This window comes from Salvelinus fontinalis, chromosome 6 (genome assembly GCF_029448725.1).
Source record: "Salvelinus fontinalis isolate EN_2023a chromosome 6, ASM2944872v1, whole genome shotgun sequence".
In the NCBI taxonomy this organism is placed as follows: Eukaryota; Metazoa; Chordata; class Actinopteri; order Salmoniformes; family Salmonidae; genus Salvelinus; species Salvelinus fontinalis.
The window spans coordinates 56328717-56355411 of NC_074670.1; the positions used below are offsets into that span (position 1 = coordinate 56328717).

The 26695-nt window shown below is 41.4% G+C and overlaps 1 protein-coding gene across 1 annotated transcript; it reads left to right on the top strand.

The window, feature by feature from the left end:
• Window positions 1-26158, top strand: LOC129858181 (solute carrier family 4 member 11-like). Its single transcript, XM_055927208.1, has 20 exons — window positions 1-150; window positions 5660-5710; window positions 7011-7115; window positions 7607-7662; window positions 7902-8121; window positions 8651-8732; window positions 8871-8994; window positions 9195-9413; window positions 10958-11042; window positions 11406-11531; window positions 11747-11860; window positions 11950-12082; window positions 12417-12490; window positions 12873-13143; window positions 13427-13533; window positions 13696-13861; window positions 15638-15811; window positions 16115-16310; window positions 22319-22488; window positions 22832-26158. The coding sequence occupies exons 1-20, from the start codon at window positions 114-116 to the stop codon at window positions 22896-22898; spliced, it is 2577 nt and encodes an 858-aa protein (XP_055783183.1). The 5' UTR covers window positions 1-113; the 3' UTR covers window positions 22899-26158.
• The last annotated feature ends 537 nt before the right edge of the window (window positions 26159-26695 follow it).

The window sequence follows — 26695 nt, forward strand, 5'->3', positions numbered from 1 at the left end:
TGAACTCCAGTGAGCACTGTGGGCATAGGGAGTATAGGTGAAGTGATCCCACTAGAACTTCTGAGGATGATGGGTTGACCTGGGAGGGTCTCTCACCTGAAAACTTGGAAATTATGGAAGCCATAAAGGTCCTTCATTTTGTGCCATCTGGTAAGTCAGTTTGCCCAGGATTGGAGGGTTTCCCTGCTGTGCAACCCGAGAACCCTTGTGCCAGACATGTGCAAGCGTGTGCCATTTGCCTTCCAGACTTTACACCTGACAACCCGGAGGGAAGTGTTGTATGTTTAGTGATTAAGTTGAATTTTAGGGTAGCACTGTCCTTTTACACTTCAACAAGACTTGCCTTGATTTTTGTCTAGTTTTACATGTATAATGTGTGAGTGAGTATTGTTTTTAAATGAATCTGTGGCATTGTCTACGTGTGCTTACAACTTGTTACAACTGGTTACTGTATGAATCAAGTTTGATATTTTTCCACCATGCTAAATGAGATGCCTTTATTGGCCTGGACAGCTGGAAATTTCAAAAGCAAATGGTGTGGGTCAATATTTACAATATGACTGTAAATGGAAGCCTGGCCGTGCCATGGGAAGTGCAGCTGCACCCGTTAACTATCATTCTGAAGTGAGCTGACACATTTTATCTGGTTGCCCATGGGTGAACATAACAAGGATATCATCTGATGCGTATTTGACCGTTTCTGATATGACCCGTTTCTGATATGACCCGTTTCTGATATGACCCGTTTCTGATATGACCCATTTCTGATATGACTCGGGTTGTTTGCTTGGTGACTGACTCTTTGTCTGAGGCGCAGGACTGTTTGCCTGAGGTGAATAGTATTGTGGGTTTTCTTAGGGCAGAAGATGTGCCTCTGTAACAGTCGTCCTCCCAAACACCAAGATAACCTCCTACTTATTCCTACATATAGGCTACATACAACCACAACGTCCACACCTTTTTTGTATTCGGCGCATGTGACTAATAAAATTAGATTTAATTTCATTTGAACTACAACGTCTTACAAACTCAAGTCCTTCACCACACAAACTTCTCACTGTACAAACAATGTAGACGGCTGCATGCCACCAACCAATTAGTTACAGTATGCAGGGCACTATATATGAATAGCACAACAGGGCAGTTATTAATAGCACAGCCTTTTCCTAAAAATATGTATGACACAGGTAGCTCAGACAATCTCTGTAGTGATCATTGGGGCATCCACCCCTTTCCACTTCCTGTATTGGCTCTTCTGTGGTCTTCATGGGTTAATCTGCTCTGGTTGAATTTTCTCAGGCAAGGGATTAAGTAAGATTATGCAGTAGAAAAAAGCCACATGTTCTAATCTGGTAAATTTCAAGGTTTCCACTCGTTGAATGTATTATTAGACCTGGGATGGTTTGTTGAGACTTATTTAATAATACAAATATCATGACCATACGGAATTATTTAATAAGGCACTTCATGGAGAGGATAAGACGCTCTTCCCTGTGGTCTTACTTTGAACCAGCATGTTCAGGCTTGAGATATAATTTTATTTAATCCACTTAAAAACGGAAGATAATTAGCTCGATTTTCTCTTCGTTACATTTTTTGCCTCCAAAAGGATTATCCCTCATTGCCACACAGAATTGGTGTCAAGGAGAAGCAACTGTTTGAAGTTGTCTTTTAGTATTCATGTATTGGCACCAAGCTAGAACTTGGTATACTTTGACTGATTTCCTTGTTTTTCTACAGCATGTGTGTGCATATCTGTAATGTCAGCACAGCTGCAGGGTAGGGCTTCAGTGCCTTGAAACAACGGGAGAGCACAATGGCAGTAGGTGGCATCTGAGATTCTGATGCCAGAAACCCACAATCATACACTATTGGTTCGGTTATCTTTACGGAGACAAACCTATTGTGCACCTTGACGAGGTAATCACTTCACCTGGCATGCAAAAGCACTCTCACTGGTGTAAGGTATTGTGGTAGAAAGAGCTGTATGTCTTGCTTTCACACTGGCGTAGTGACATGGTCTACAGTACACAACACAACACAACCTGCCGTTAATGTTATTACACCCTGTACCTGTGAGGCAGTAGGACTATTTTTCTGCCGGTTGCTTTTCATGTTTACGGTAGTCCTGCATTTTTTATTCATTCATTTAATTTCTCATCCACATAAATTATACAATATGTGGAGACTGTATTTCAGAAGGGGAGATAATCATTTGATTTAGCAAAATGTATCCCATTCTTCCAGAGGGGTTATGACCTTGATAATATTTATCCCAAAGGGGGTAAAAGATACCGCTCAAACAGAATAAAGAATTCATAACATTTCCCACTTTTTGCAATTAGCTGAATGTACTATTTGAAAAGACTTAACTAGGACAAGGCTATTCTGTTTCTAAACTCCCAAGGCCAGTTGCCTTAAGCTGATAGCCTTTTCCCTAAACAACGATAGTGAGGCTTTCTTAGCCACGCCCCAGGTATGAACCTAGCTTCTTGTCCTTATTGAAGGTAATAACTTTTCCCCAAACCACAAATATTCCCTCATTAGCTGTCATTCGTAGAGCTGAAACCATACCATTAACCGTACAGTTTACCATACCGTTAACCCTACCGTTTACCATACAGTTTACCATACAATTTACCATACAGTTGATCATACAGTTTACCATACAGTTTACCATACCATTAACCCTACTGTTTACCATACAGTTTACCATACAGTTTACCATACCGTTAACCGTACAGTTAAGCCTACCGTTTACCATACAGTTTACCATACTGTGTACCTCAAAGAGAACATAGGAATGATATGTTAGCATACCATAGAAGGCAAGACAAACCAAACAGCATCATTAGAACAGAAATATAAAAGGAGATAAATAGAATTTCCCTCCAGCAGTTGTTCTGAAGACATGTTAGCTCAGACCCCATATGGCTTTCTGGAAACAAGACAGCCATTTTAATGAAAAACATGCTGGAAATATCAAACCGTCAAATTTAAAACTCTATTTCTAGTCCAAGAATCTGCCTCAGAGCGCAATATGACTGCAAAATAGATCATGTGGTCAATTAAAAGCAGATTGAATAAAAACAAAATAAAACAATTTCACCTTCCAAAGCAAACAGGAAGATACACATTTTAGCAACTGAATACAACCAGGAGCAGGACAGTGGAAGGAACTATTTTGGGGATTGATTTCGATGGCCAAGTTGCCATGCGGCCAGCAGCAGGACAGTACATCTCTGTCAACACCACGAGACAGCGTCCTCAGGAAGTCAGACAGCCTTCTAAACAGGACATCCACAAGCACAAGCACATGAAGAAGCCCTGGGGAGGAGACATGCTGTAGTGGAGGGAGGTGTACAGTAGGCTTCAATTGGTACTACATTTTACATGTCTTGGTAAGACTTTACCAGCCCACAGGGATCATCCTTTACTGCATGTGTACACCTTACTGTTACATCTGTTTACGTAGGAAACATCTACAACGATGTTAATGGCTGTTATTTAGTCCGTGTCTTTCTGAGATGACAATAACACACTGTAAGGGATCATACATCCGTATGAGGAAGTATTTCAGTGTTTACGTAGGAAACATCTACAACGATCTTAATGGCTGTTATTTAGTCCGTGTCTTTCTGAGATGACAATAACACACTGTAAGGGATCATACATCCGTATGAGGAAGTATTTCAGTGTTTACGTAGGAAACATCTACAACGATCTTAATGGCTGTTATTTAGTCCGTGTCTTTCTGAGATGACAATAACACACTGTAAGGGATCATACATCCGTATGAGGAAGTATTTCAGTGCGTTATGACCACTTCATTATGCATTTGATTTCATTTACGTTTGTTTCATGTATTTTTGTTTTTAATTCCAGCCCCCATCACCGGGAGGCCTTTTGACTTTTGGTAGGCCGTCATTGTAAATAAGAATTTGTTCTTAACTGACTTGCCTAGTTAAATAAAGGTCAAATTAAATAAAAATAAATAAATAAATAAAATATTATATAATTATAATTATATCTATAGATGTTCATGACCTAAAATATGCACTATTGACAGAAGACTTGAACTTGCCAAGTGGTCGTCTATATAACACACAAAAAAGGCTGCCATTAAATATCATAGGGTCTCCTCACACATTGCTCAGACAGTCACATAAGGGCCCTGTTACGTAAGGTCCTCAGTCAGTTGATGAGGTGAAACCCTGTGAAATGGGAGAGGCATGAGAATCTTCCCTCTAATCACCATAGAGATACAGTATACTGGAGCCATAGAAATAGAATTCATTGAACGGACACTCCCATTCAAGTCGATGTGCTGTGGTCTGAATTTTTTTCTCTCTTCTAGTCGTTTTATTTCTATGGTAGAAAGGCTGAGAGGCTACTCTCTCCCAGGACCTTGCTAGGAACAGGACTGTCTCTATGAGATACCTGACTACACACACAAACATTTCCTCATGCCCTTCAAACACCATCTGGGGTTGGGGTCAGGTTCACGGTAACTTAACTGAATTCATGTGTTTCTTTTGGGGATCAAATGTCTTGACACTTTCAATTATATAAATTAAAGACATATGAGAAGACACCTCCTCCAACTTCTTATAGCGCTCTGGCATTCTACAAAATACAATATTACTCCTTACAGACGCATACATAAAACTATAAATTCATAGGAAATAAAAACCTTCCAGATTAAATGGAATTGACTTCAACCATGTTAGTAATGCCATTTGCAATGCTATGACTTTATAAACAACTAGCTGCTGTATTTCTGTCAGGCATTTCAGTGCTACGAGCCTGCCGGTGGATTTGAAAGCTAACGAACGTCATTTATTGTTGTCGCCTGCATTCTGTGAGCTGTTTTTGAAGGCATGATAATGCCAGGAACATGGGGTTCACTCTGTGTCAGCTCTGTGTCAGATCCACTCTCTGTCAGATCCATTTTCACTGAGACCTGGGGACATTCTCTACTACACCCTTAACCTTTCACTTTGCACTGTATGGTGCCAGGTTCCACTATGTCCTAGTAACACGTAGAGGACAGGATATCCCATGTGGAAATAACAAAGTCGTTTACATACAGTATAAAGAGAAGGGACATCATGACGCTTGCTGATGCATCTCACCAAGCATAGCCAATACAGGTGAAGGATCTTAATTTAAGCCAGTTTGCTACAACAGGAAAATAATCCTGCAGCAAAAGGAAATGTGAATTATTAGGTGGATTATAATTAATGGACATTTTTGTAGGGGTTGGTACATTTTTCTTAAGGGAAAATCAGGTTTGAAATTTCTAAGTGGAAATGACAAACTTCAGAAGCTTTTTAAACCTCAACTACACTACACGCTTTATATTTCCAGCACCGCAGGAAAGTTCTCCTTCAACAGGGTGATCAAATGAAGATCCTACATCTGTATACTGTAAGGCCTATGCTATCTATGTTGTACAGCCAGAGTACAAATATGTCATGAGTAATTAAACATTTACAACATTGATTTGTTCAGTCTCTCGGTACACATTATAGCTGGCTTGACTGATTGTTTTATCGATTCAAGTGAAAACTTCGAAAACACTCTTTGACATTGCAGAACTCAGACTTTCCCGTTTCCTCTTTTTTAATTCCCATATTTCTCTCTCTTTTCCCCACAGAGGCTCCATCATCTGGGAGGTCAAAGAATGGATATGTTTTCCAGGAGATGGGTGAGTATGGAACAGAGTTTCATTGTTGACTTTGATCCCTTTGCTCAGCGGTGCTCTCGTCTGCTGTGGTCTCTATCACATCATAGGATGATAGATAGGATGTGACATGTCATTATATCACATCATAGGATGATAGATAGGATGTGACATGGCATTATATTACATGATAGAATGATAGATAGGATGTGATATGTCATTATATTACATGATAGAATGATAGATAGGATGTGACATGGCATTATATCACATCATAGGATGATAGATAGGATGTGACATGTCATTATATTACATGATAGAATGATAGATAGGATGTGACATGGCATTATATCACATCATAGGATGATAGATAGGATGTGACATGGCATTATATCACATCATAGGATGATAGATAGGATGTTACATTGCATTATATCACGTCATAGGATAATATATAGGATGTGACATGACATTATATCACATGATGTGATGAGATACTTCATATTTGTTTGACAAAATGTATCAATTTTGAATAGGTACCGACCAGTGGTAAGACATACTGTAGATCACTCTGGGCAAAGCTAATATGCACTGATTGCAGTGGTTATTTATGATAATGCTTCATTTCATGCACCAATGAGCACCGTCAGGCCTTTAGCGGTAGTAACAAAGAAACGAACTAGTAAATAACTAGGTAGATGACAAATGAGCCGATGCCATGGAGGAATACTCATATATCACATGTGTGCAAAGTTATAGCTCAGCCAAGCTAATTACCAGATCAAGCTGCATTGTTGTTTATGGATACAGTCTTCGTGCCCTCTTTCTCTCTCATAAAACATGCATGAATCTACAACACATATTTCTCTTCAATACGATGAAAATTTACGAGGGGACGTCTATTGTTATATTGTGCCATTTCTGGTTTTAGGGGGATTCTTTTATAGGGCCTCAATGTTCTGTACTGTGTGTTCTATAACAGATGGTAATACAGCCAGAGGGCAGACCAATAGCTTCATACTCTAAATACTGTTGACCTTGTCTAATACCTTAACCTTGAGAGCAAAACAGGGTCTTCATCTTGACTGAATCAATCGATATTGTAGTAGCTACATCCATTAGGCTAACACTATGCATTTTCTGCAGGTTTGTCTTTGGAGGGCAAGGTTCTGGAAGTACAACTGTACTTTCCATCATTCATATATGAATGTACCATAACATCAAGCAAGGCACTACAGTGAAGGACATGCATGGTAATTTATGACATTGGAGAGGGTATCCTAATCCCTGACCTCTGACCTTTGCTGTGTTGTTGTGTCTAAAGAGTTGCGAGATGTGGAGCGGGAGGAATGTGTTGAGGGCAAAGTGGGGAACCATGACAATACACCTAAGGACTACTATGACACTCCGATCCAAACAGGGATTTCAGGTCAGTGTGTGTGTGTGTGTGTGTGTGTGTGTGTGTGTGTGTGTGTGTGTGTGTGTGTGTGTGTGTGTGTGTGTGTGTGTGTGTGTGTGTGTGTGTGTGTGTGTGTGTGTGTGTGTGTGTGTGTGTGTGTGTGTGTGTGTGTGTGTGTGTGTGTGTGTGTGTGTGTGTGTGCGCGTGCGCGTGCGCGTGCGCGTGTGCGTGTGTGCATCATACTAATCAATGAAATAGTATTTACCAAGGGCTGCCAAAAACTACTATTCTCTGTCTAGCTTCCATATTTTGACATTTTGTTACAGTAATGAGGTACTAGTCAGTGCCAAGACTTCCTCAGAAGTCAAGGAAATAAACAGTCTGTCATTATGTGTCCTTCTACTATTCCACCTGCTGTCAGAACTGACTATTTATAAATACGGAGAAACAGATCTCTTGAGAGCTATGTGCCTATGTGGTCTGTTGAAAACGATGCCGACTTAAAAACCTTTCATCTGTAGTTCCAGATGACTCTGGGGATGACCCTGGGGTTGGGCTCCTGAACACATCAAGAAAAGTAAGCTACTCTTTTACAACACTCTCTGTACAGCTCTAATATTAGCTAAAGGAACCAGAGAAGTGAATCCCAGTGGAATTATGACATATTTGAAATCAAACTTTCACCCAGACCGAGTACTAACTTCAATGGGATGTTTGCATGAGAAAGTTTGAGTTACGCATAGTGAATCTGTATGGTGTTGGAATCATTTACAAGTCTACTCCTACCAACATCTTCCCTGGCCTTGTCTCCACCAGTATGTGAAGCCGATGAACTTCCAGGAGGAAGTGCGTGGCCACCGGGACCTAGATGGCTTCCTGGCCCAGGCCAGTATCCTATTGGATGATAAGGCAACCACTCTAGACGAGGTGCTAAGGTGCATGCTGACCCATGTAACGGAAGACGGCCACGGGAGCTGTGACATGGACGAGGTCATGAACACTGTGTTCACAGACACAGGAGGAGATGAGGACAATGGTGTGCATCAGGGAATAAAATGCAAAGTGCAGTTTGCAAATGGCAATTGCTGGAAGAAGCCAATGTAGTTCTAAAATGAGGAGGTTGATAGAATCTCGTTTCTTATGATTATCAGTAAAATGTCTGTATGTAAAAATGATAGATTACTACGTATAACTTTGTCAGACTATAAATGACCAACCACCCAGCTTTGGAATAGTTAGGTCAATTTCCCTGCTCTTGAGAGGAGCTGGCTACTGTGCCCGGAGACTTCCAGCAATTGTGCTAAGCTAACAATAAGCTAACATCAATTATCTTTAAACTCCACGTACAGACATAAAACTTATATCTGACTCTGGGTAAGTAGAATCCCCAAAATCTTGCAGTATCCCTTGAAGCACGTAAGGTATTGGTGATAAATGAGATGGAATATTATATCAAGGTAGGCCTAATATCTCAGTGAAAACATTTATCATGATTTAGCTTTGTTTTTCAATGTACTAGAAAAGATACACTCGTTGATATTAGTACCCCTGTTTGCTCTCCCCAGTGCAATTGTTGTCCGAGACCATTCAGGGTGTGACTGCTTCTGCCACTGGAGTCCGCTACCAGCAGTCCTGGCTCTGTGTCCTGTGAGTAGCAGCTGACATACTGTATTATCGGTCATTACTTGTTATTACTTTACGTAAGCAATGTTTCCAACACAGTCAAACCTCTGAGTAGGGACAAGAGGTTTGACTGAATTTGTCTGTCTGTGTCCGTCTGTCCAGATGCAATGTGAAGAGCCTCCAGAGACGCCACGTCTGCATCGCCCGTCTGGAGAGACCACAGAACTGGGGAGCAAACTGTTGTGAGGCTCGATATGTCATCCTCATTCTCTCCCCACCTAGGACGGTAATGCTCCATTTGACCTATCTACAATTTAACAAGCAGAACATGATATTACGCTAATACCAATATGTCTGTGGCAATGTTACAGTAATGCCCATATTTATGTGTTTTGTGAGTTGAGAAATTTACTGGCAACTGATTAATATCTTAATAGTTCCATTATGTTCCTCAAATATTCTCTAAGTATTCTCTCGCTCCCCCAGAAAAGCACCAAGACAGCTATCGAGCTGGGCCGCACATTCGCCACCATGTTCTCAGACATCTCCTTCAGACAGAAACTGCTGGACGCCAAGACCCAGGAGGAGTTCAAACAAGAGCTGGTGCACCAGCGTCATCATCTCTCCACGGTCAATGAGAAACCAGCTACAGAGAAGCAGATGATCCATGCAGAAACAGACCCACGCAGCAAAAAAACACTAAAAGTAGGCAGGGGCTACCTCATCAATCTGACTGGGACTGACATGGCCAACACGTAGCAGCTTCACTGTTCAGTTGGAAACACAGTGCCCTCGGAAAGTATTCAGATATCTTTACTTTTTCCACATTTTGTTAGGTTACAGCCTTATTCTAAAATGTATTAAATTGTTTTTTCCCTCATCAATCTACACACTGTGTTCTTGGGGACCTTCAATGTTGCAGAAATGTTTTGGTACCCATCCTCAGATCTGTGCCTCGACACAATCCTGTCTCGGCGCTCTACAGACAATTCCTTTGACCTCATGGCTTTGTTTTTGCTCTGACATGCACTGTCAACCCCTGGACCTTACATAGACAGGTGTGTGCTTTTACAAATTATGTCCAATCAATTGAATTTACCACAGGTGGACTCCAATCAAGTTGTAGAAACATCTCAAGGATGATCAATGGAAACAGGATGCACCTGAGCAAAAATTTTGAGTCTCATAGCAAAGGGTCTGAATACTTATGTAAATAAGGTATTTCTGTTTTTTATTTTAATACATTTGCAAACATTTCTAAAAACTTGTTTTTGCTTCGTCATTATGGGGTATTGTGTGTAGATTGCTGAGTATTTTTTGTATTTTTAATCCATTTTAGAATAAGGCTGTAACGTAACAAAATGTGTAAAAAGTCAAAGGGGTCTGAATACTTTCCGAAGTCACTGTACCTGCTAGTTAAAGAGATGGTTCACTGTTTTTCAAGCTTATTTTCGACATAGGGTGTGGTTGTTTCATTCAAAAGATTCTGGATGTAAATAACCAAATTTGGTTTGGATGAAACACTGTAAGTTGAAAATAAGCTAAAATGCAAATAAAATACTTTACTTTTACTTTGAGTAACTATTCCTTTAAAGCGGCATGATAAAAGTATTTTCCCTGTTAGTGGTGTGGTCCCCTTATGAGATTTCCCCCATGTGGAGATGGACCACCCTCAGGTTTTCCTTTATCCAGACATATAAAGAGTTGCTCCACTATGTAGTAATACTTCAGCCAATTTTTTTTACCCCTTTCCCCCCTCTATCATCAAGTCCTCAGGAATGGTAAGCAGCTGGACTGCACATTCAGCTGTATGCCAAACTGTTGCTTTTCCCTGGCAGCAGACTGCATCTAGGCTCTTGTAACGACAAAGTACTTCATTATGTAGCCTTCTTAAATCAAGGGGAAATTTCTGGGCTTAGTGTGTAGAGACGCAACACAGAAATGCCTGCCCGGTTAAAGAAAAGTTGCACTTGAAGTACCTTAGTAAAAATTATTTTGAATAACCAACCAACGCATCCACAATAATCCATGTCAAATACTTATTCCAGAGGGCTTTTCTTTCTGTGTGCCTTAACAAACACAACTGTGGTGGATGTTGTGGTTTCAGGCTCGTCTGGTTTAGTGTCTTGTATTACTGTATATAAAGACTTTATTATCCCTAAAGGACCACGTGCTTTGCAGTAGACCTACAGACCACATAATAGTACAGGATAGTTCAACCAATCAATAAAACCTTTGTTTCTCCACAGTGTGCAGATTTCTTTAAAGTTGGCCAAGGTATCTATGAGGATCTTCGTCGGCGACTACCACTCTATCCCTCCGACTTCACAGACGGTATAACTTTTAAGCTTAGCCTTCCTCCTGTCACTACATTTTAAAAGATCCTTTGCCGTTACGGCCCCTCTATTTAGACCGGTCATGGATAATTATTTTTGATAATTGACTTCAATATGACATACACCGTTTTTTAAATCATATTTAACACATCACATAGCCTAAACTTGTGAAAAAAGCTCAATCTTTCACCTTACAATTGCTGTTGTCATTACGATTATCACAGCCAGTTCATATCCAAGATTATACCTGTATTCACAGTTGGCTGAGTTGTACACTGCTCTTTGGTTGGTTGGCAGAGTTGTAAACGGCTTTCTGTTTGGTTGGCAAAGTTGTAAGCGGCTCACCTGTTGGTCCATACAGGTATGTACGGCAAAGACCGCTCCTGGCTGAAGTACACCACCACCGCCATCTTCCTGTACATTGCAATTCTACTTCCTAACATCGCCTTTGGTTCGCTGAACGATGAGAGCACGCGGGGAGAGATAGGTACAATCATCTGGATGTCTCTCTATCCCCCTGTCTTGTGCCTGTCCATCTGTCAAAGCCTGAATGACCCTGACTGAAATGTTTGAATAATTCAGCTTTCAATTAAATTCAAATAAATTATATTTTCTGTTGATTGAATCCTAAAAATGTATATAGTCACTCACTGTATCTGTATCTTTGCCTTATATAACATTATAATGGTCTGTTCTTGATAGATGTCCGGAAAGTCATCGTTGGCCAGAGCATCGGAGGAGTGATCTACGCTCTGTTTGCTGGTGCTCCTTTGGTTATCCCACTGACTACTGCACCCCTGGCCATCTTTATTAGCGGTATGTCTACTAAACATCTGGACAACGTAAATACTACATCAATATCCTGTAGACTTGAACTATTTGTCTGATATTTTATATGTTTGTAGTGATCCGGGGAATCTGTGATGACTACGATTTGGACTTCCCTGCCTTCTATGCCTGCATTGGCCTGTGGAACAGCTTCTTTCTCATCCTGGGAGCACTTTTGAATGTCAGTCTGTTCATGAAGCTCTTCAAACGGTCAGTGGACAAACAGACATTCAGTGAATAAGGCTTCTGCTGGATGTATAACCAGACCAGTTCAGGCCATTGCAGTACAGCTTGGCTCAGCTCTGTTAGGCTCAACTTTGTAGTTAGGAAAGGACCTTGACAGCATGACTACTGAACCCACTAAACATGTGACATTCCTGTCTGTTTTGACTTCATTTTTTCCCATAAACATCCCATTTCATTGAAGGTACTCACTTGTAATCAGTGTGTGACTTTGCCTTGGTTTGTTATGTCTTGGTCTGTGGTTTATTCTGTTCAGATAAAGGGGTATACTCTGTGTTTATTTTATACCCTTTCCTTACAGCTCATCAGAGGAAATCATAGCCCTGTTCATTTCAATAGCCTTTGTTGGGGACTCGGTGAAAGGCACTGTCAAAGGTGAGTCTGAGGATGGGGGGCTTACATTTACACAACATATTCAGGTGTTCCGCCCGCCGGGAAAATCCGTCTTAGTGTAAATGTAGAGGAATCTAAGCGGGCTGCCCGTCATCTGCACAGTAAATGTACCCAGCATATATCCATCAGTCTTTAAGAGGCGAGCGAAGCATGCAATCAAACCATTCCCCCCGGGCAGGCTCTGAAGGGAACTGACATGTGTTCCGGAGGACGCCCTTGAGTTAAGCACAAGTCAGTGGCTGAGGAAGTGGCAGACGAGCGTATACATATGTTGCGGTCTGTCCCTTATCCCTGGGCTGCACAATTAACTCTTTCTTTCCCTGCCCTTATCCCTATTTCTACCCCTTTCTTTCTCTCCCTATAGTCTTTAATTACTTCTACCACGGGCCCACGCTGGCAACCAATAACAGCACGCGGGTGCTTCTAGAGATCAAGGAGTTAATGGAGAAGGCTGCAAATGCAACAGAGAGGCTGGGGAGTGGGACCAGCCATGGGGCCCCTGTGGTGAAGCATGACACGCATGTGTTTCTGCCCGAGTCTCTGGTCCTGTGTACCAGGGAGAGGCCTATCCTCTGTCTCCTGCTCATGCTGGGGACTCTGTGGTTGGGGTATGCCCTCTATCAGCTGAGGAGGAGGTAAGTTCAGATCAAGTTGCACTAATATGCGGGCTGACCGCTGCCAGGCTGACCACTGTCAGGCTGACCACTGTCAGATCAATGGTGGCTAAAGGACACACTTTATCTCAGGGGTCTCCAACTCCAGTCTGCTGGTTGTTTTTGTTCCAGCCCAGCACTAAACACTTCATTGTCGAACCGTCTACTGCTAAATTCAATTTATATAATTTAGAGTAGCAAAATGTTATTCTGTGCCCAATGCATAGTTGACATACTGCTATGTGGCTTGGTTTTCTTCCCACAGTCCTTATCTGCATGCCAAAGTGAGGGAGGTGGTGTCTGACTGTGCCTTACCCATCGCTGTCGTTATATTCTCCTTCATTGGTTCCTTCCTTTTCCTTGATGTAGAGCGTGAGTAGTGCACATTATTGTTCAGAAAAGGGAATTGTCTGTTTTAAAATGGCCAATTTGTCATTCATCAAAATGTTTCAAGCAAGCCTTGAAAAAGACTATATAAATGCCACAAGACAAATCATGCCACATTTCTAAACTGTTCCCAACATTTCAAAACAGTTCCTGTGTTCAACTTCCACAACGGGAAGATCTTCAGGCTGGCCCAGTTTGACAAGCTGACGGGCATGAACTGTCTGAGCGCTGTAGGCTTAGGCTTCCTCCTGGCGCTGCTCATCTTCATCGACCAGAATATTGTCATATCACTCACCCACGTCCCCGAAGCCAAGTAGGATCTTATATATTTTTTACTTTATACTCTAGGTAAAGAACGTGTGTTGCAAAGTGGACATAACTGCACCGCCAGGAGAATATTGCAGAATCATTACATTATCGTTTGATGATTGCAAACAAACCTGCAAGAGAGTTTGTCACAATGATGTACTTTTGCTGTAGCACAGCACATGCATTTTTTCAACACACTCAACTGTATAGTATACTCTTTAACGCTACTCTATTATTCTGTATATTGTATTTGGTTTTCATTAAATATGACTTTGTCGTAAGGCTTTAACCAGTGCTTAATTTGTGGCGGATTCGGTACCTCTCGTGGCATGAAAAATTGTCACTTTTTGCAATGTAAAAATTCTAACAAACGCGATCAAAGTTCATTCGAGTTGCCTCTTCGTTAATTCTAGAGCCGCGCGAAGGGTTCTGGAGGAGCTTCAGCACGCCTGATAGATTGAAGTACATTTTCCAAAGTTATAGAGTTACTGCTGTGTGTTCCGAAAGGAATGAAATAATACAGAATAGCCTACTATACCATGAGAAAGACAAAATATTTGCCACAGAGGATAAATTGCTTATTTAAAAAATAGCCTAGCTGTGGAGTGTAGCCCAATGAGGCATAGCTTACAGTAGGGAACGTGCAACAAATCTGTCAGTGAACAAACAGCATGCAGACAAAACTGGCCATTCGCAATATTTCAAATAGTCTACAATCATGGAAAACACAGGTTGGAAAGCAAATGTCTAACACTGAAAGGAGAATACTCTAATTTGTCAGCTGTAGGCTAACCAAATATTTGATAAACTTCCAAATATTGTTTTACAAAGTAAAACAAGAGAGAGAAGCTTTTGGCATGCGTGCATTATGCCATCACCAGTGAGTGAGCTGCGATTCATTGGGAGAGTCAGTGAAACTGGAAAGCATTTTTAGGACTATAATTTCTCCCTCATATTGAAGCCTACAATATACGTCCACACACACAGGCCTAGACTACTGATGGATTCAAAACAAGGTCATTTTCATTGATCTCAGATACTCAGTTTGTCAGTTTCAAAGTAGCCTGCCATTTCCATAATTTGTGGGGTATTATGGTGCTTTTAACTCAAGAGTTCCCAATTGGAATTCCGTGTTAAATTCCCCCAATGCTACATTGTGAGGAGACCCAGAGACTCTGGTGGCTCACATGTGTGCTACATATGTGCCACTGCGCCACATCTCCCGGGTGGCGCAGTGGTCTAGGGCACTGCATCGCAGTGCTAGCTGCGCCACCAGAGTCTCTGGGTTCACGCCCAGGCTCTGTCGCAGCCGGCCGCAACCGGGAGGTCCGTGGGGCGACGCACAATTGGCATAGCGTCGTCCGGGTTAGGGGTTAGGGAGGGATTGGCCGGTAGGGATATCCTTGTCTCAGTATGTAAAAAAATGTAATAAAAAAAATGTATGCACTCTACTGTAAGTCGCTCTGGATAAGAGCGTCTGCTAAATGACTAAAATGTAAAATGTAAAAATTTACTTCTGTAATTACCTCTACTCTACTGCTCTATGCCACTACGCAAATATCATGATATGCATGCAATGCTTTTCGGTGCCCCACTCTTTTGTTCCAGCACCTTCCGATTTACAAATTAAGCACTGGCTTTGACCAACACGTTGGTAGCCTATCCAGCCAGTATGTTGGTAGCCTATCCAACGCGATGTCATCCATGGTCCACGATTAGTCCATGTATGTCTGAATTGTATAATGCCAAACTGTTCTGTGTCTATGTGATAATGTTTCAGGTTGTTGAAGGGAACTGCATTCCACTGGGACCTGATGCTGACCGGCTTCATCAACATCCTCATGTCGTGTCTGGGTTTGCCGTGGATGCACGCCGCATTCCCACACTCCTCCCTGCACGCACGTCAGCTGGCCAAGGTGGAGCTGCACGTGGAGGGGGGACACCTCTATGAAACGTGAGTGAGGGCAGCTTGACCAAAGATTTAGAGGCAGTTTTCTGCATAACTTGTTGTGAACATGTATTTATTTATTTTTGAAGCAGTTACTTACAAGAACGGTTGAACAGTCCCATATGAAGCCAACTTAAGCCTACTTTAATGAAGATTGTTCATTTAACATTTTTATTCCTGTAGTCTGTGCAATCTCCAAGATTCTATTTGGAATCTGTTGAAACAAGATTGCTGGTGGGTGTTTCTAATGAGACTAAACAAGAGGCTCTCTCTTCAAGAATGCCTGTTTCTGTTTCTGTCGGTTTAAAGCATTGTCAATGTGAAGGAGACGCGGATCACGGCTCTGACGGCTAACATCCTGATCGGCCTGTCAGTGTTCTTGTTACCCATCCCTCTGCAGTGGATCCCCAAGCCTGTCCTCTACGGCCTTTTCCTCTACATAGCAGCCACCTCCCTCGACGGCAACCAGATGTTTGACCGCATACTCCTCCTCCTCAAAGAACAGGTGAGAGTGAGAAAAATAGGGGCATGTGTGTGTGTGTGTGTGTGTGTCTATTCCATCCATCCATCCATACTGTACATACATAAGTCTGTCTGTCTGTCTGTCTGTCTGTCTGTCTGTCTGTCTGTCTGTCTGTCTGTCTGTCTGTCTGTCTGTCTGTCTGTCTGTCTGTCTGTCTGTCTGTCTGTCTGTCTAATCTATACAGTATGTATCTATTTATATATATGTATCTATTTATATATATGTATCTATTTATACAGTTGAAGTCGGAAGTTTACATACACTTAGGTTGGAGTCATTAAAACTTGTTTTTCAACCACTCAAATTTCTTGTTAACAAACTATAGTTTTGCCAAGTCGGTTAGGACATCTACTTTGTGCATGACACAAGTCATTTTTCCAAAAATTGTTGACAGACAGATTATTTCACTTATAATTCACTGAATCACAATTCTAGTGGGTCAGAGGTTTACATACACTAAGTTAACTGTGCCTTTAAACAGCTTGGAAAATTTCAGAAAATTATGTCATGGCTTTAATTTGAGTCAATTGGAGGTGTATCTGTGGATGTTTTTCAAGGCCGACCTTCAAACTCAGTGCCTCTTTGCTTGACATCATGGGAAAATCTAAATAAATAAGACAAGACCTCAGAAAAGAAATTGGAAACCTCCACAAGTCTGGTTCATCCTTGGGAGCAATTTCCAAACGTCTGAAGGTACCACGTTCATCTGTACAAACAATAGTACCCAAGTATAAACACCATGGGACCACGCAGCCATCATACCGCTCAGGAAGGAGACGCGTTCCATCTCCTAGAGATGATTGTACTTTGGTGCGAAGAGTGCAAATCAATCCCAGAACAACAGCAAAGGACCTTGTGAAGATGCTGGAGGAAACTGGTACGAAAGTATCTATATCCACAGTAAACGAGTCCTATATCGACATAACCTGAAAGGCCACTCAGCAAGGAAGAAGCCACTGCTCCAAAACCACCATAAAAAAGCTAGACTACAGTTTGCAACTGCACATGGGGACAAAGATTGTACTTTTTGGAGAAATGTCCTCTGGTCTGATGAAACAGAAATGTTTGGCCATAATGACCATTGTTATGTTTGAAGGAAAAAGGGGGAGGCTTGCAAGCCGAAGAACACCATCCCAACCGTGAAGCACGGGGGTGGCAGCATCATGTTGTGGGGGTGCTTTGCTGCAGGAGGGACTGGTGCACTTCACAAAATAGATGGCATCATGAGGTAGGACAATTATGTGGATATATTGAAGTAACATCTCAAGACATCAGTCAGGAAGTTAAAGCTTGCTCGCAAATGGGTCTTCCAAATGGACAATGACCCCAAGCATACTTCCAAAGTTGTGTCAAAATGGCTTAAAGACAACAAAGTCAAGGTATTGGAATGGGCATGACAATGTTCTGACCTCAATCCTATAGAAAATTTGTGGGCAGAACTGAAAAAGCGTGTGCGAGCAAGGAGGCCCACAAACCTGAGTCAGTTACACCAGCTCTGTCAGGATGAATGGGCCAAAATTCACCCAACTTATTGTGGGAAGCTTGTGGAAGGCTACCCGAAACGTTTGACCCAAGTTAAACAATTTAAAGGCAATGCTTCAAAATACTAATTGAGTGTATGTAAACTTCTGACCCACTGGGAATGTAATGAAAGAAATAAAAGCTGAAATAAATAAATTTCTCTACTATTATTCTGGCATTTCACAATCTTACAATAAAGTGGTGATCCTAACTGACATAAGTCAGGTAATTTTTACTAAGATTAAATAAATGTATTTGGCTAAGGTGTATCTAAACTTCCAACTTCAACGTATGTATCTACAGTCAACTCAAATCAAATCCAAGTTTATTTGTCACGTGCGCCAAATACAACAGGTGTAGACCTTACAGTGAAATGCTCACTTACAGGCTCTAACCAATAGTGCTAAAAAGGTGTTAGGTGAACAATAGGTAAGTAAAGAAATAAAACAACAGTAAAAAGACAGGCTATATACAGTAGTGAGACTATAAAAGTAGCAAGGCTACATGCAGACACCGGTTAGTCAGGCTGATTGAGGTAGTATGTACATGTAGATATGGTTAAAGTGACTATGCATATATGATGAACAGAGAGTAGCAGTAGCGTAAAAGAAGGGTTGGTGGGTGGTGGGTGGCGGGTGGCGGGACACAATGCAGATAGTCCGGTTAGCCAATGTGTGGGAGCACTGGTTGGTCGGCCCAATTGAGGTAGTATGTACATGAATGTATAGTTAAAGGGACTATGCATATATGACAAACAGAGAGTAGCAGCAGCGTAAAAATAGGGGTTGGGGGGGTTGAGGGGGGCACACAGTGCAAATAGTCCGGGTAGCCATTTGATTACCTGTTCAGGAATCTTATGGCCTTTGGGTAAAAACTGTTGAGAAGCCTTTTTGTCCTAGACTTGGCACTCCGGTACCGCGTGCCATGCAGTAGTAGAGAGAACAGTCTTTGACTGGGGTCTTTGACAATTTTTAGGGCCTTCCTCTGACACTGCCTGGTGTAGAGGTCCTGGATGGCAGGCAGCTTAGCCCCAGTGATGTACTGGGTCATACGCACTACCCTCTATAGTGCCTTGCGGTCAGAGGCCGAGCAATTGCCGTACCAGGCAGTGATGCAACCAGTCAGGATGCTCTCAATGTTGCAGCTGTAGAACCTTTTGAGGATCTCAGGACCCATGCCAAATCTTTTTAGTTTCCTGAGGGGGAACAGGCTTTGTCGTGGCCTCTTCACGACTGTCTTGGTGTGTTTGGACCATTCTAGTTTGTTGTTGATGTGGACACCAAGGAACTTGAAGCTCTCAACCTGCTCCACTACATCCCCGTCGATGAGAAAGGTGGCGTGCTCGGTCCACCTTTTCCTGTAGTCCACAATCATCTACTTAGTCATGGTTACGTTGAGGGATAGGTTGTTATTCTGGCACCACCCGGCCAGGTCTCTGACCTTTTCCCTATAGGCTGTCTCGTCGTTGTCGGTGATCAGGCCTACCACTGTTGTGTCGTCTGCAAAGTTAATGATGGTGTTGGAGTCGTGCCTGGCCATGCAGTCGTGGGTGAACAGGGAGTACAGGAGAGGACTGAGCACGCACCCCTGTGGAGCTCCAGTGTTGAGGATCAGCATGGCAGATGTGTTAGTACCTACCCTCACCACCTGGGGGTGGCCTGTCAGGAAGTCCAGGATCCAGTTGCAGAGGGAGGTGTTTCATCCCAGGATCCTTAGCTTAGTGATGCGCTTTGAGGGTACTATGGTGTTGAACGCTGAGCTGTAGTCAATGAATAGCATTCTCACATAACTGTTCCTTTTGTCCAGGTGGGAATGGGCAGTGTGGAGTGCAATAGAGATTCAATCATGTGTGGATCTGTTTGGGCGGTATGCAAATTGGAGTGGGTCTAGGGTTTCTGGGATAATGGTGTTGATGTGAACCATTACCAACCTTTCAAAGCACTTCATGGCTATGGACGTCTGTAGGGTCTGCAGTCATTTAGGCAGGTTCCTAAATGACTACGGGTCTGTAGTCATTTAGGCAGGTTGCTTTTGTGTTCTTGGGCACAGGGACTATGATGGTCTGCTTGAAACATGTTGGTATTACAGACTCAATCAGGGACATGTTGAAAATGTCAGTGAATACACCTGCCAGTTGGTCAGCACATGCCGGAGCGCATATCCTGGTAATCTGTCTGGCCTCGTATGTTGACCTGTTTAAAGGTCTTACTCACGTCGGCTATGGAGAATGTGATCACACAGTTGTCCGGAACAGCTGATGCTCTCATGCATGCCTCAGTGTAGCTTGCCTCGAAGCGAACATAGAAGTAATTTAGCTCGTCTGGTAGGCTCATGTCACGGCAGCTCGCGGCTGTGCTTCCCTTTGTAGTCTGTAATAGTTTGCAAGCCCTGCCACATAAGACGAGCGTCATAGCCGGTGTTGTATAATTCAATTTTAGCCCTGTATTGACGCTTTGCCTGTTTGATGTTTCGTCGCAGGGCATAGCAGGATTTCTTGTAAGCTTCCGGGTTAGAGTCCTGCACCTTGAAAGCGGCAGCTCTACCCTTTAGCTCAGTGCGATTGTTGCCTGTAATCCATGGCTTCTGGTTGGGATATGTACGTCCAGTCACTGTGGGGACGACGTCCTCGATACACTTATTGATAAAGTCAGTGTCTGATGTGGTTTACTCCTCAATGCCATTGGAAGAATCCCGGAACATGTTCCAGTCTGTGATAGCAAAACAGTCCTGTAGTTTAGCATCTGCTTCATCTGACCACTTTTTATAGACCGAGTCACTGGTGCTTCCTGTTTTCATTTTTGCTTGCAAGCAGGAATCAGGAGGATAGAGTTGTGGTCGGATTTACCAAATGGAGGGCGAGGGAGAGCTTTGTACACGTCTCTGTGTGTGGAGTACAGGTGATCTGGAATTTTTTCCCCCCTGGTTGCACATTTAACATGTTGATAGAAATTTGGTAGAACTGATTTAAGTTTCCCTGCATTAAAGTCTCTGGCCACTAGGAGCGGCGCTTGTGGGTGAGTGGTTTCCTGTTCGCTTATTTCCTTATACAACTGACTGAGTGCGGTCTTAGTGCCAGCATTTGTCTGTGGTGGTAAATGAAACAGCCACGAAAAGTATAGCTGAAAACTCTCTAGACAAGTAGTGTGGCCTGCAATTTATCACAATATACTCTACTTCAGGCGAGCAAAATCTAGAGACTTCCTTAGATTTCGTGCACCAGCTGTTGTTTAAAAATATGCACAGACCGCCCCCCCCCTCGTCTTACCGGAGTGTGCTGTTCTATTTTGCCGGTGCAGCGTGTATCCCGCTAGCTGAATATCCATGTCGTCATTCAGCCACGATTCCGTGAAACATAGGATATTACAGTTTTTGATGTCCCGTTGGTAGGACATTCGTGATCGCACCTCGTCTAATTTGTTGTCCAATGATTGCAAGTTGGCGAGTAGTATTGACAGTAACGGCAGCTTTCCCTGTCTCCTTCTCCGGGTCCTTACGAGGCATCCGGCTCTTTGTCCTCTGTACCTTCGTCGCTTCCTCTTGCAAATAACTGGGATGTCGGCCCTGTGGGGTGTTTGGAGAATGTATTGTGCGTCGTCCTTGTTGTAGAAATATATATCTATATTTGCAATAAGTGATGTAATGGTGAATAGCAGAGCAGCTAAAAGGGTTAAACAATCTCCTCTTTCTCTACCTCCCTTCAGACATTCTAGTCAACCATGATGTTAAACCATCTCCTCTCCCTCTGCCTCCCCTCACACGTCCCAGTCAACCATGATGCTAATCCATCTGCTCTCCCTCTGCCTCCTCTCAGACGTCCTGGTCAACCATGATGTTAAACCATCTCCTCTCCCTCCCCTCAGATGTTCTAGTCAACCATGTTGTTCAACAATCTCCTCTCCCTCTGCCTCCCCTCAGACATCCTAGTCAACCATGATGTTAAACCATCTCATCTCCCTCCCCTCAGATAGTCAACTTCTTGTTAGTCAACTTCCTAGTCAACTTCTTGTTAATCCAACCGCCTTGTCAGATGTCAAAAAGGCTTTACGGTGAAAGCATGCCATGAGATAATCTGAGGACAGCGCCCCACACTCAAAAGCATTAAAAACATTTTCCAAACCAGCAGAGGTGTCACAAAAGTCAGAAATAGCGATAAAATAAATAAATTACCATTGAAGATCTTCCCCCATCTCCTCTCCCTCCCCTCAGATGTCCTAGTCAACCATGATGTTAAACCATCTCCTCTCCTTCTGCCTCCCGTCAGAGGTCCTAGTCAACCAAGATGTTAAACCATCTCTTCTCCATCTCTCTCCCCTCTGAAGTCCTAGTCACCCACAATGTTAAACCATCTCCTCTCTCTCCCCTCAGACGTCCTAGTCTACCATGATGTTCAACCATCTCCTCTCCCTCTGCCTGCCCTCAGACGTCCTAGTCAATCATGATGTTAAACCATCTCCTCTCCCTCCCCTCAGACTTCCTACCCTCCCACCCACTACATTCGGAGGGTGCCCCAGAAGAAGGTGCACTTCTTCACAGCCCTGCAGATACTGCAGTTGATCATCCTGTGTGCGTTTGGCATGTACCCTCTGCCCTATATTAAGATGATCTTCCCCTTCTTGATGATCCTACTCATTCCCATCAGGTAACAGTTACATAATTAAATAGAACACATTTTATTGTACCTCCTGACCAGCAGGGGGCAGAGAAGTCCACAAAAAAACTGGGAATCTGAACCAGGGGCTTTCGGCTTTGAACAAAGGGTAGCAGTAGCCTCTAGTGGTTAGAAAAACATGCTGGGTTGATTCCCGTGGTTAAATATTCAAGATCACCAATAATTGATTGTTGTGGCTTTCTATTAACAAAGAGTATAACAGGTGTATTTACCATTGAAAACAACCAAGACTGTAGTTCAATGACACTTACTACAGTAGTGAGTTTGATTTTGAATTAATTGGGTTTAATGTGTCTCTGTATCTCTTCACCAGGACTAACCTGCTGCCAAGGGTAATCGAGGCGAAGTATCTGGACATCATGGATTCCCAGCACATGTAGACAGACAGAGGGAGAACTTTGAAAGGACTGATACCAAGGCCTTGATTCAATCTGTAGCGCTGAAGACCTGCGCTAAAGCTCAATAGAAATTTAAAGATAATGTTCCCGCATTTGCGGAGACTGCATTCAAAGGAGGTGCTGTCGGCTCAATCAGAAATTACCGTTCAATCAAAATCGCACTACAGTGCAAATCTTCAGCTCTATGAATTGATTTGGCCCCAAAAATACAAAATGTATTTTGTAAACTGGGTCAAAGACGTATAAAAAATTTGTGATTCATATGAATGTACCCCAGTAAAATGTCATTCAGTATAACACTAAGTGTTAAAAAAAAATGTATGCCCATTTTTCATAATTCCAAGGTTATATCCATGCTTAGACTGGCAGAAATATAACTACCCAGAAAATATGACATTATTTTATTTTGAATACCACATATTTTATGTGTCACAGGTACAACTCAAAATTTATTGAAGGTTTTTTACATAAACTTCCTGCCTTACACTGAAAGAAATTGTAAAATCGACAAAAATATCTTTCAATTCATCCTTTGAGATTTGTTTTTGTCTATCTGAGTCAACAAAACAAAGTTATTGCATTTTAATATAAAATACTGGTGTTATACTGTACGACAATATTTTGTTACCCTGAATGACACATATCACTACGGCCCATAAATATTGATTAAATGTGATTCCTTCAGCAACAACAATAATGATCCTATGAACTATTATTAGTAGCCACAATAGTATTTTTCAAGGACTCAGATGGTTGCTCCAGTTCTGGAGGTGCAGGTTCATGTTGTACTTGTACAAGTTGTTCAGGGGGGATGCTCAAAAGAGTTTCCTCCAGTGGATACTGGAGTTAAGTTCATCACCACATTCATTTGTTTGATTCTTTCATGGTGCCTCCTCTAATTTAATCTACATTTTCCCCTCTTTTTCAGCATCAGATTGTGTCATTGTATGGATGGGTGGATGATCAGGATTGACATCCTTCTTTCTTCTCTGATAGCTAAAAAACGAAAATGGAAAAGTTATGACACTGGCACAGAATAGGATTCACATCCATGAAATGTTATTAGTAGTCTATTAAAAGTAGGTAACACTTAATCAAAGTTTAAAAGTTAAATCAACTCCCTCTCCTTTTCTCTCCCAAACATGTTTTGTTACTATTTCATTGCTAATGTTAATAATAATCACTTTACTATAATTTGAGCCTGTGGCAACACTTTACGTTGCATTAAATTGCATTATTACACAATTATTACATGATAGTTAATGTTATAATTATACATTGTTACACTGTAACTGGTCAATTTCTATTTAATGCAGGTACAAAAATGAAGCAGCTATTAACCAAAATCCCTTTTTAATCCATAATTGTGTGTGTGTGTGTGTGTAATATTATATTAACTAATATAATCCATCATTTATACCTTAACTGCAGTGCAATAAAACATTAACTACAGTGTAATAGTGCAACTTAATGTTAAGTATTATCCACCCAGCTTTATATCCTATTATATCCTATTCTGTTGCTGACAGTAGCATGAAACCATGAAAACAATACCTTGCTTTTCTTCTGGCTAGTCTTTCCTCCCTAGCAACTTGATCTGCGTTAATCTTTGTCTGTGCCGTGCAGCCCTCTTCTTATTAGACAACGGCATCTACAGCATAAAGATAATGTACCATGAAATACCTTAAAATGTCATGAAATAGTTTACAATGATAATATTCAGTATTCATACAACAAGTAAATATGAATGGCATGATTAAATGTTGTAAACTAGTGAAAACATGGATAACAAAGCTACTGTCATTCAGCATAACGGGTGGCATTGTGGTATAACATGAAACTTTTGTTGTGCTGAAGAACAAAAGCGTGATACTTAAGGATGGATTTCATGCATAAACATATTTAACAGGCAGTTCCTTGGCCATCTATATAAATGAATGACATTGACCTATAAAGATTATCCTTACTCTTTTATATTTAATAGAGCTTTTTATAAAATAATAAGATTAAAAGTATATTTTCAGTGTTGTACTGAAGGACATGCATTTTCGTTACAAAGGTTACTAAAGGGTGAAAAGGTGAAATCATCAAATATTTCAGAGAGATTTACTCACCTCATCACATTGATAGAGGGTCTTCAATGGGTCTTCTTTGTGATGTCACACACTGTCACATGATTACCATCATGTGATATGCTTTAAAATGGCTTTTTACCTTACCTTACCTGTTATACTGAATGACCAGTATGTCGCCCATTATTCTATATATTGTTGCAAACACTAACACGGCCATGGGTGTTCATTTATATTTTTAGGATGAATTTCTATATTTTAAAAACACTTTTGTCATTAGAATTTTTACCCGGACAGTTACACTGAAGGACATTTTGACATTATAGAGCTCATTAACTCCCTTAATTTAATAGTTTGCAACACAAATATTTCTGGGTGAAAAGAAGGGTAAGAATTGAGTGATTTAATATTATATTCACACATATTTAGATTTTTCTGTAAAATGAATGGCCTTCGGACACCAACTTTACACGTCTCGTCTTTGACCCAGTACATGTTAAGGCACTTTGACTCCAGAGTACAAGACTGTGACTGGGTTGCAACCGGTTGTTGACTGAAATTGAAATCTGGATGGACCACAATTTTCACCTTTTTTATTTGTTACGTATAAGCCGTGCTTCTACATTTTATGCTAGGTTTCTGTATAGCACATTGTGAAATCGGCTGATGTAAAAAGGGCTTTATAAATAAATGTGATTGATTGACATACAGTAGTTGCTTAATCTATGTAGTTGCTTTATCTATATAGTTGCTTATATATTTAACATACTCTTTAACCTCTCTTCTAATTGTATTATGAGAAATTCTGTACAACACAAGGCATTATCTAATGCTGCCCCTGACCCACACCCTACCTTTATATAACATGTTTAAGCTCATTGTATTGTTGTATATGAATAAGATAAACATTTAGAAAGATTAACATTGTTTTGGTTTTAGGCTGGGGTCTGCAGATAGTCATGGTTGTTTATACTGTAGTTCAATATTTTTGGATACTTATACAAAATCAATTCACAATGAATTGGCCAGATTGCAATGCAAAAAAGCCATAACTTCTGCAATTACAAAGTAACATACAGGATTTTAATGTAAAACAAACAAATATGTTGCACAGTATACTGCTTTCCTGCTGTTTAAGCTGTTACCAAACAAATAAAGCCTTTTAAATTATTTGAATGTTTGTATTTATTTATAATCATACTGCGACAGATTAACATGTTTATATTGCTCTATTTGCACTTTCTGTACTGTATTACCTCATTCTGAAGACGTGTAAAACAGTCCTCCCTTTCGAGTTCTTGGTTAATGGTTTCACAGCATTGCAGAACTGTGAGAGAATTCACCCTGTACAATTGTCCCAATAGATGGCACTATAAGCCCACCTAGAATAACCTAAACCTGGATCTTCAGAGAGTTCTGTGTAGTCTTATTGTCAGACTTGTTACTTGTCAGCTGTTCTTTGCAGTGGTTTCTAGTGTCACTGCTTTTAAAGCTAATGTATACATTTCAAAAGGTGTTATGAACAAACTGTGCCCTAAAGATCACTGCTGTGGCAGATGAGTTATGTGTTGCCTTCAACACTTCAGAATAGTGTGGACTTTTTTTATGGGAAGTGCATTCAAAAACATGATTTCCCTGTATTTTTTTATTATATTTCCACATTATAAGGTCGAAAAAACACAATGAAAATGTGGATTGAGCCGACAT

Coding starts and splice junctions, on each gene's coding strand:
- LOC129858181 (XM_055927208.1), top strand. CDS start 114: ATGGAAGCCATAAAGGTCCTTCATTTTGTGCCATCTG. Junction 8,733..8,870: donor CAGTCCTGGCTCTGTGTCCT/GTGAGTAGCAGC, acceptor CCGTCTGTCCAG/ATGCAATGTGAAGAGCCTCC. Junction 16,311..22,318: donor TCCTCCTCCTCAAAGAACAG/GTGAGAGTGAGA, acceptor CCCTCCCCTCAG/ACTTCCTACCCTCCCACCCA.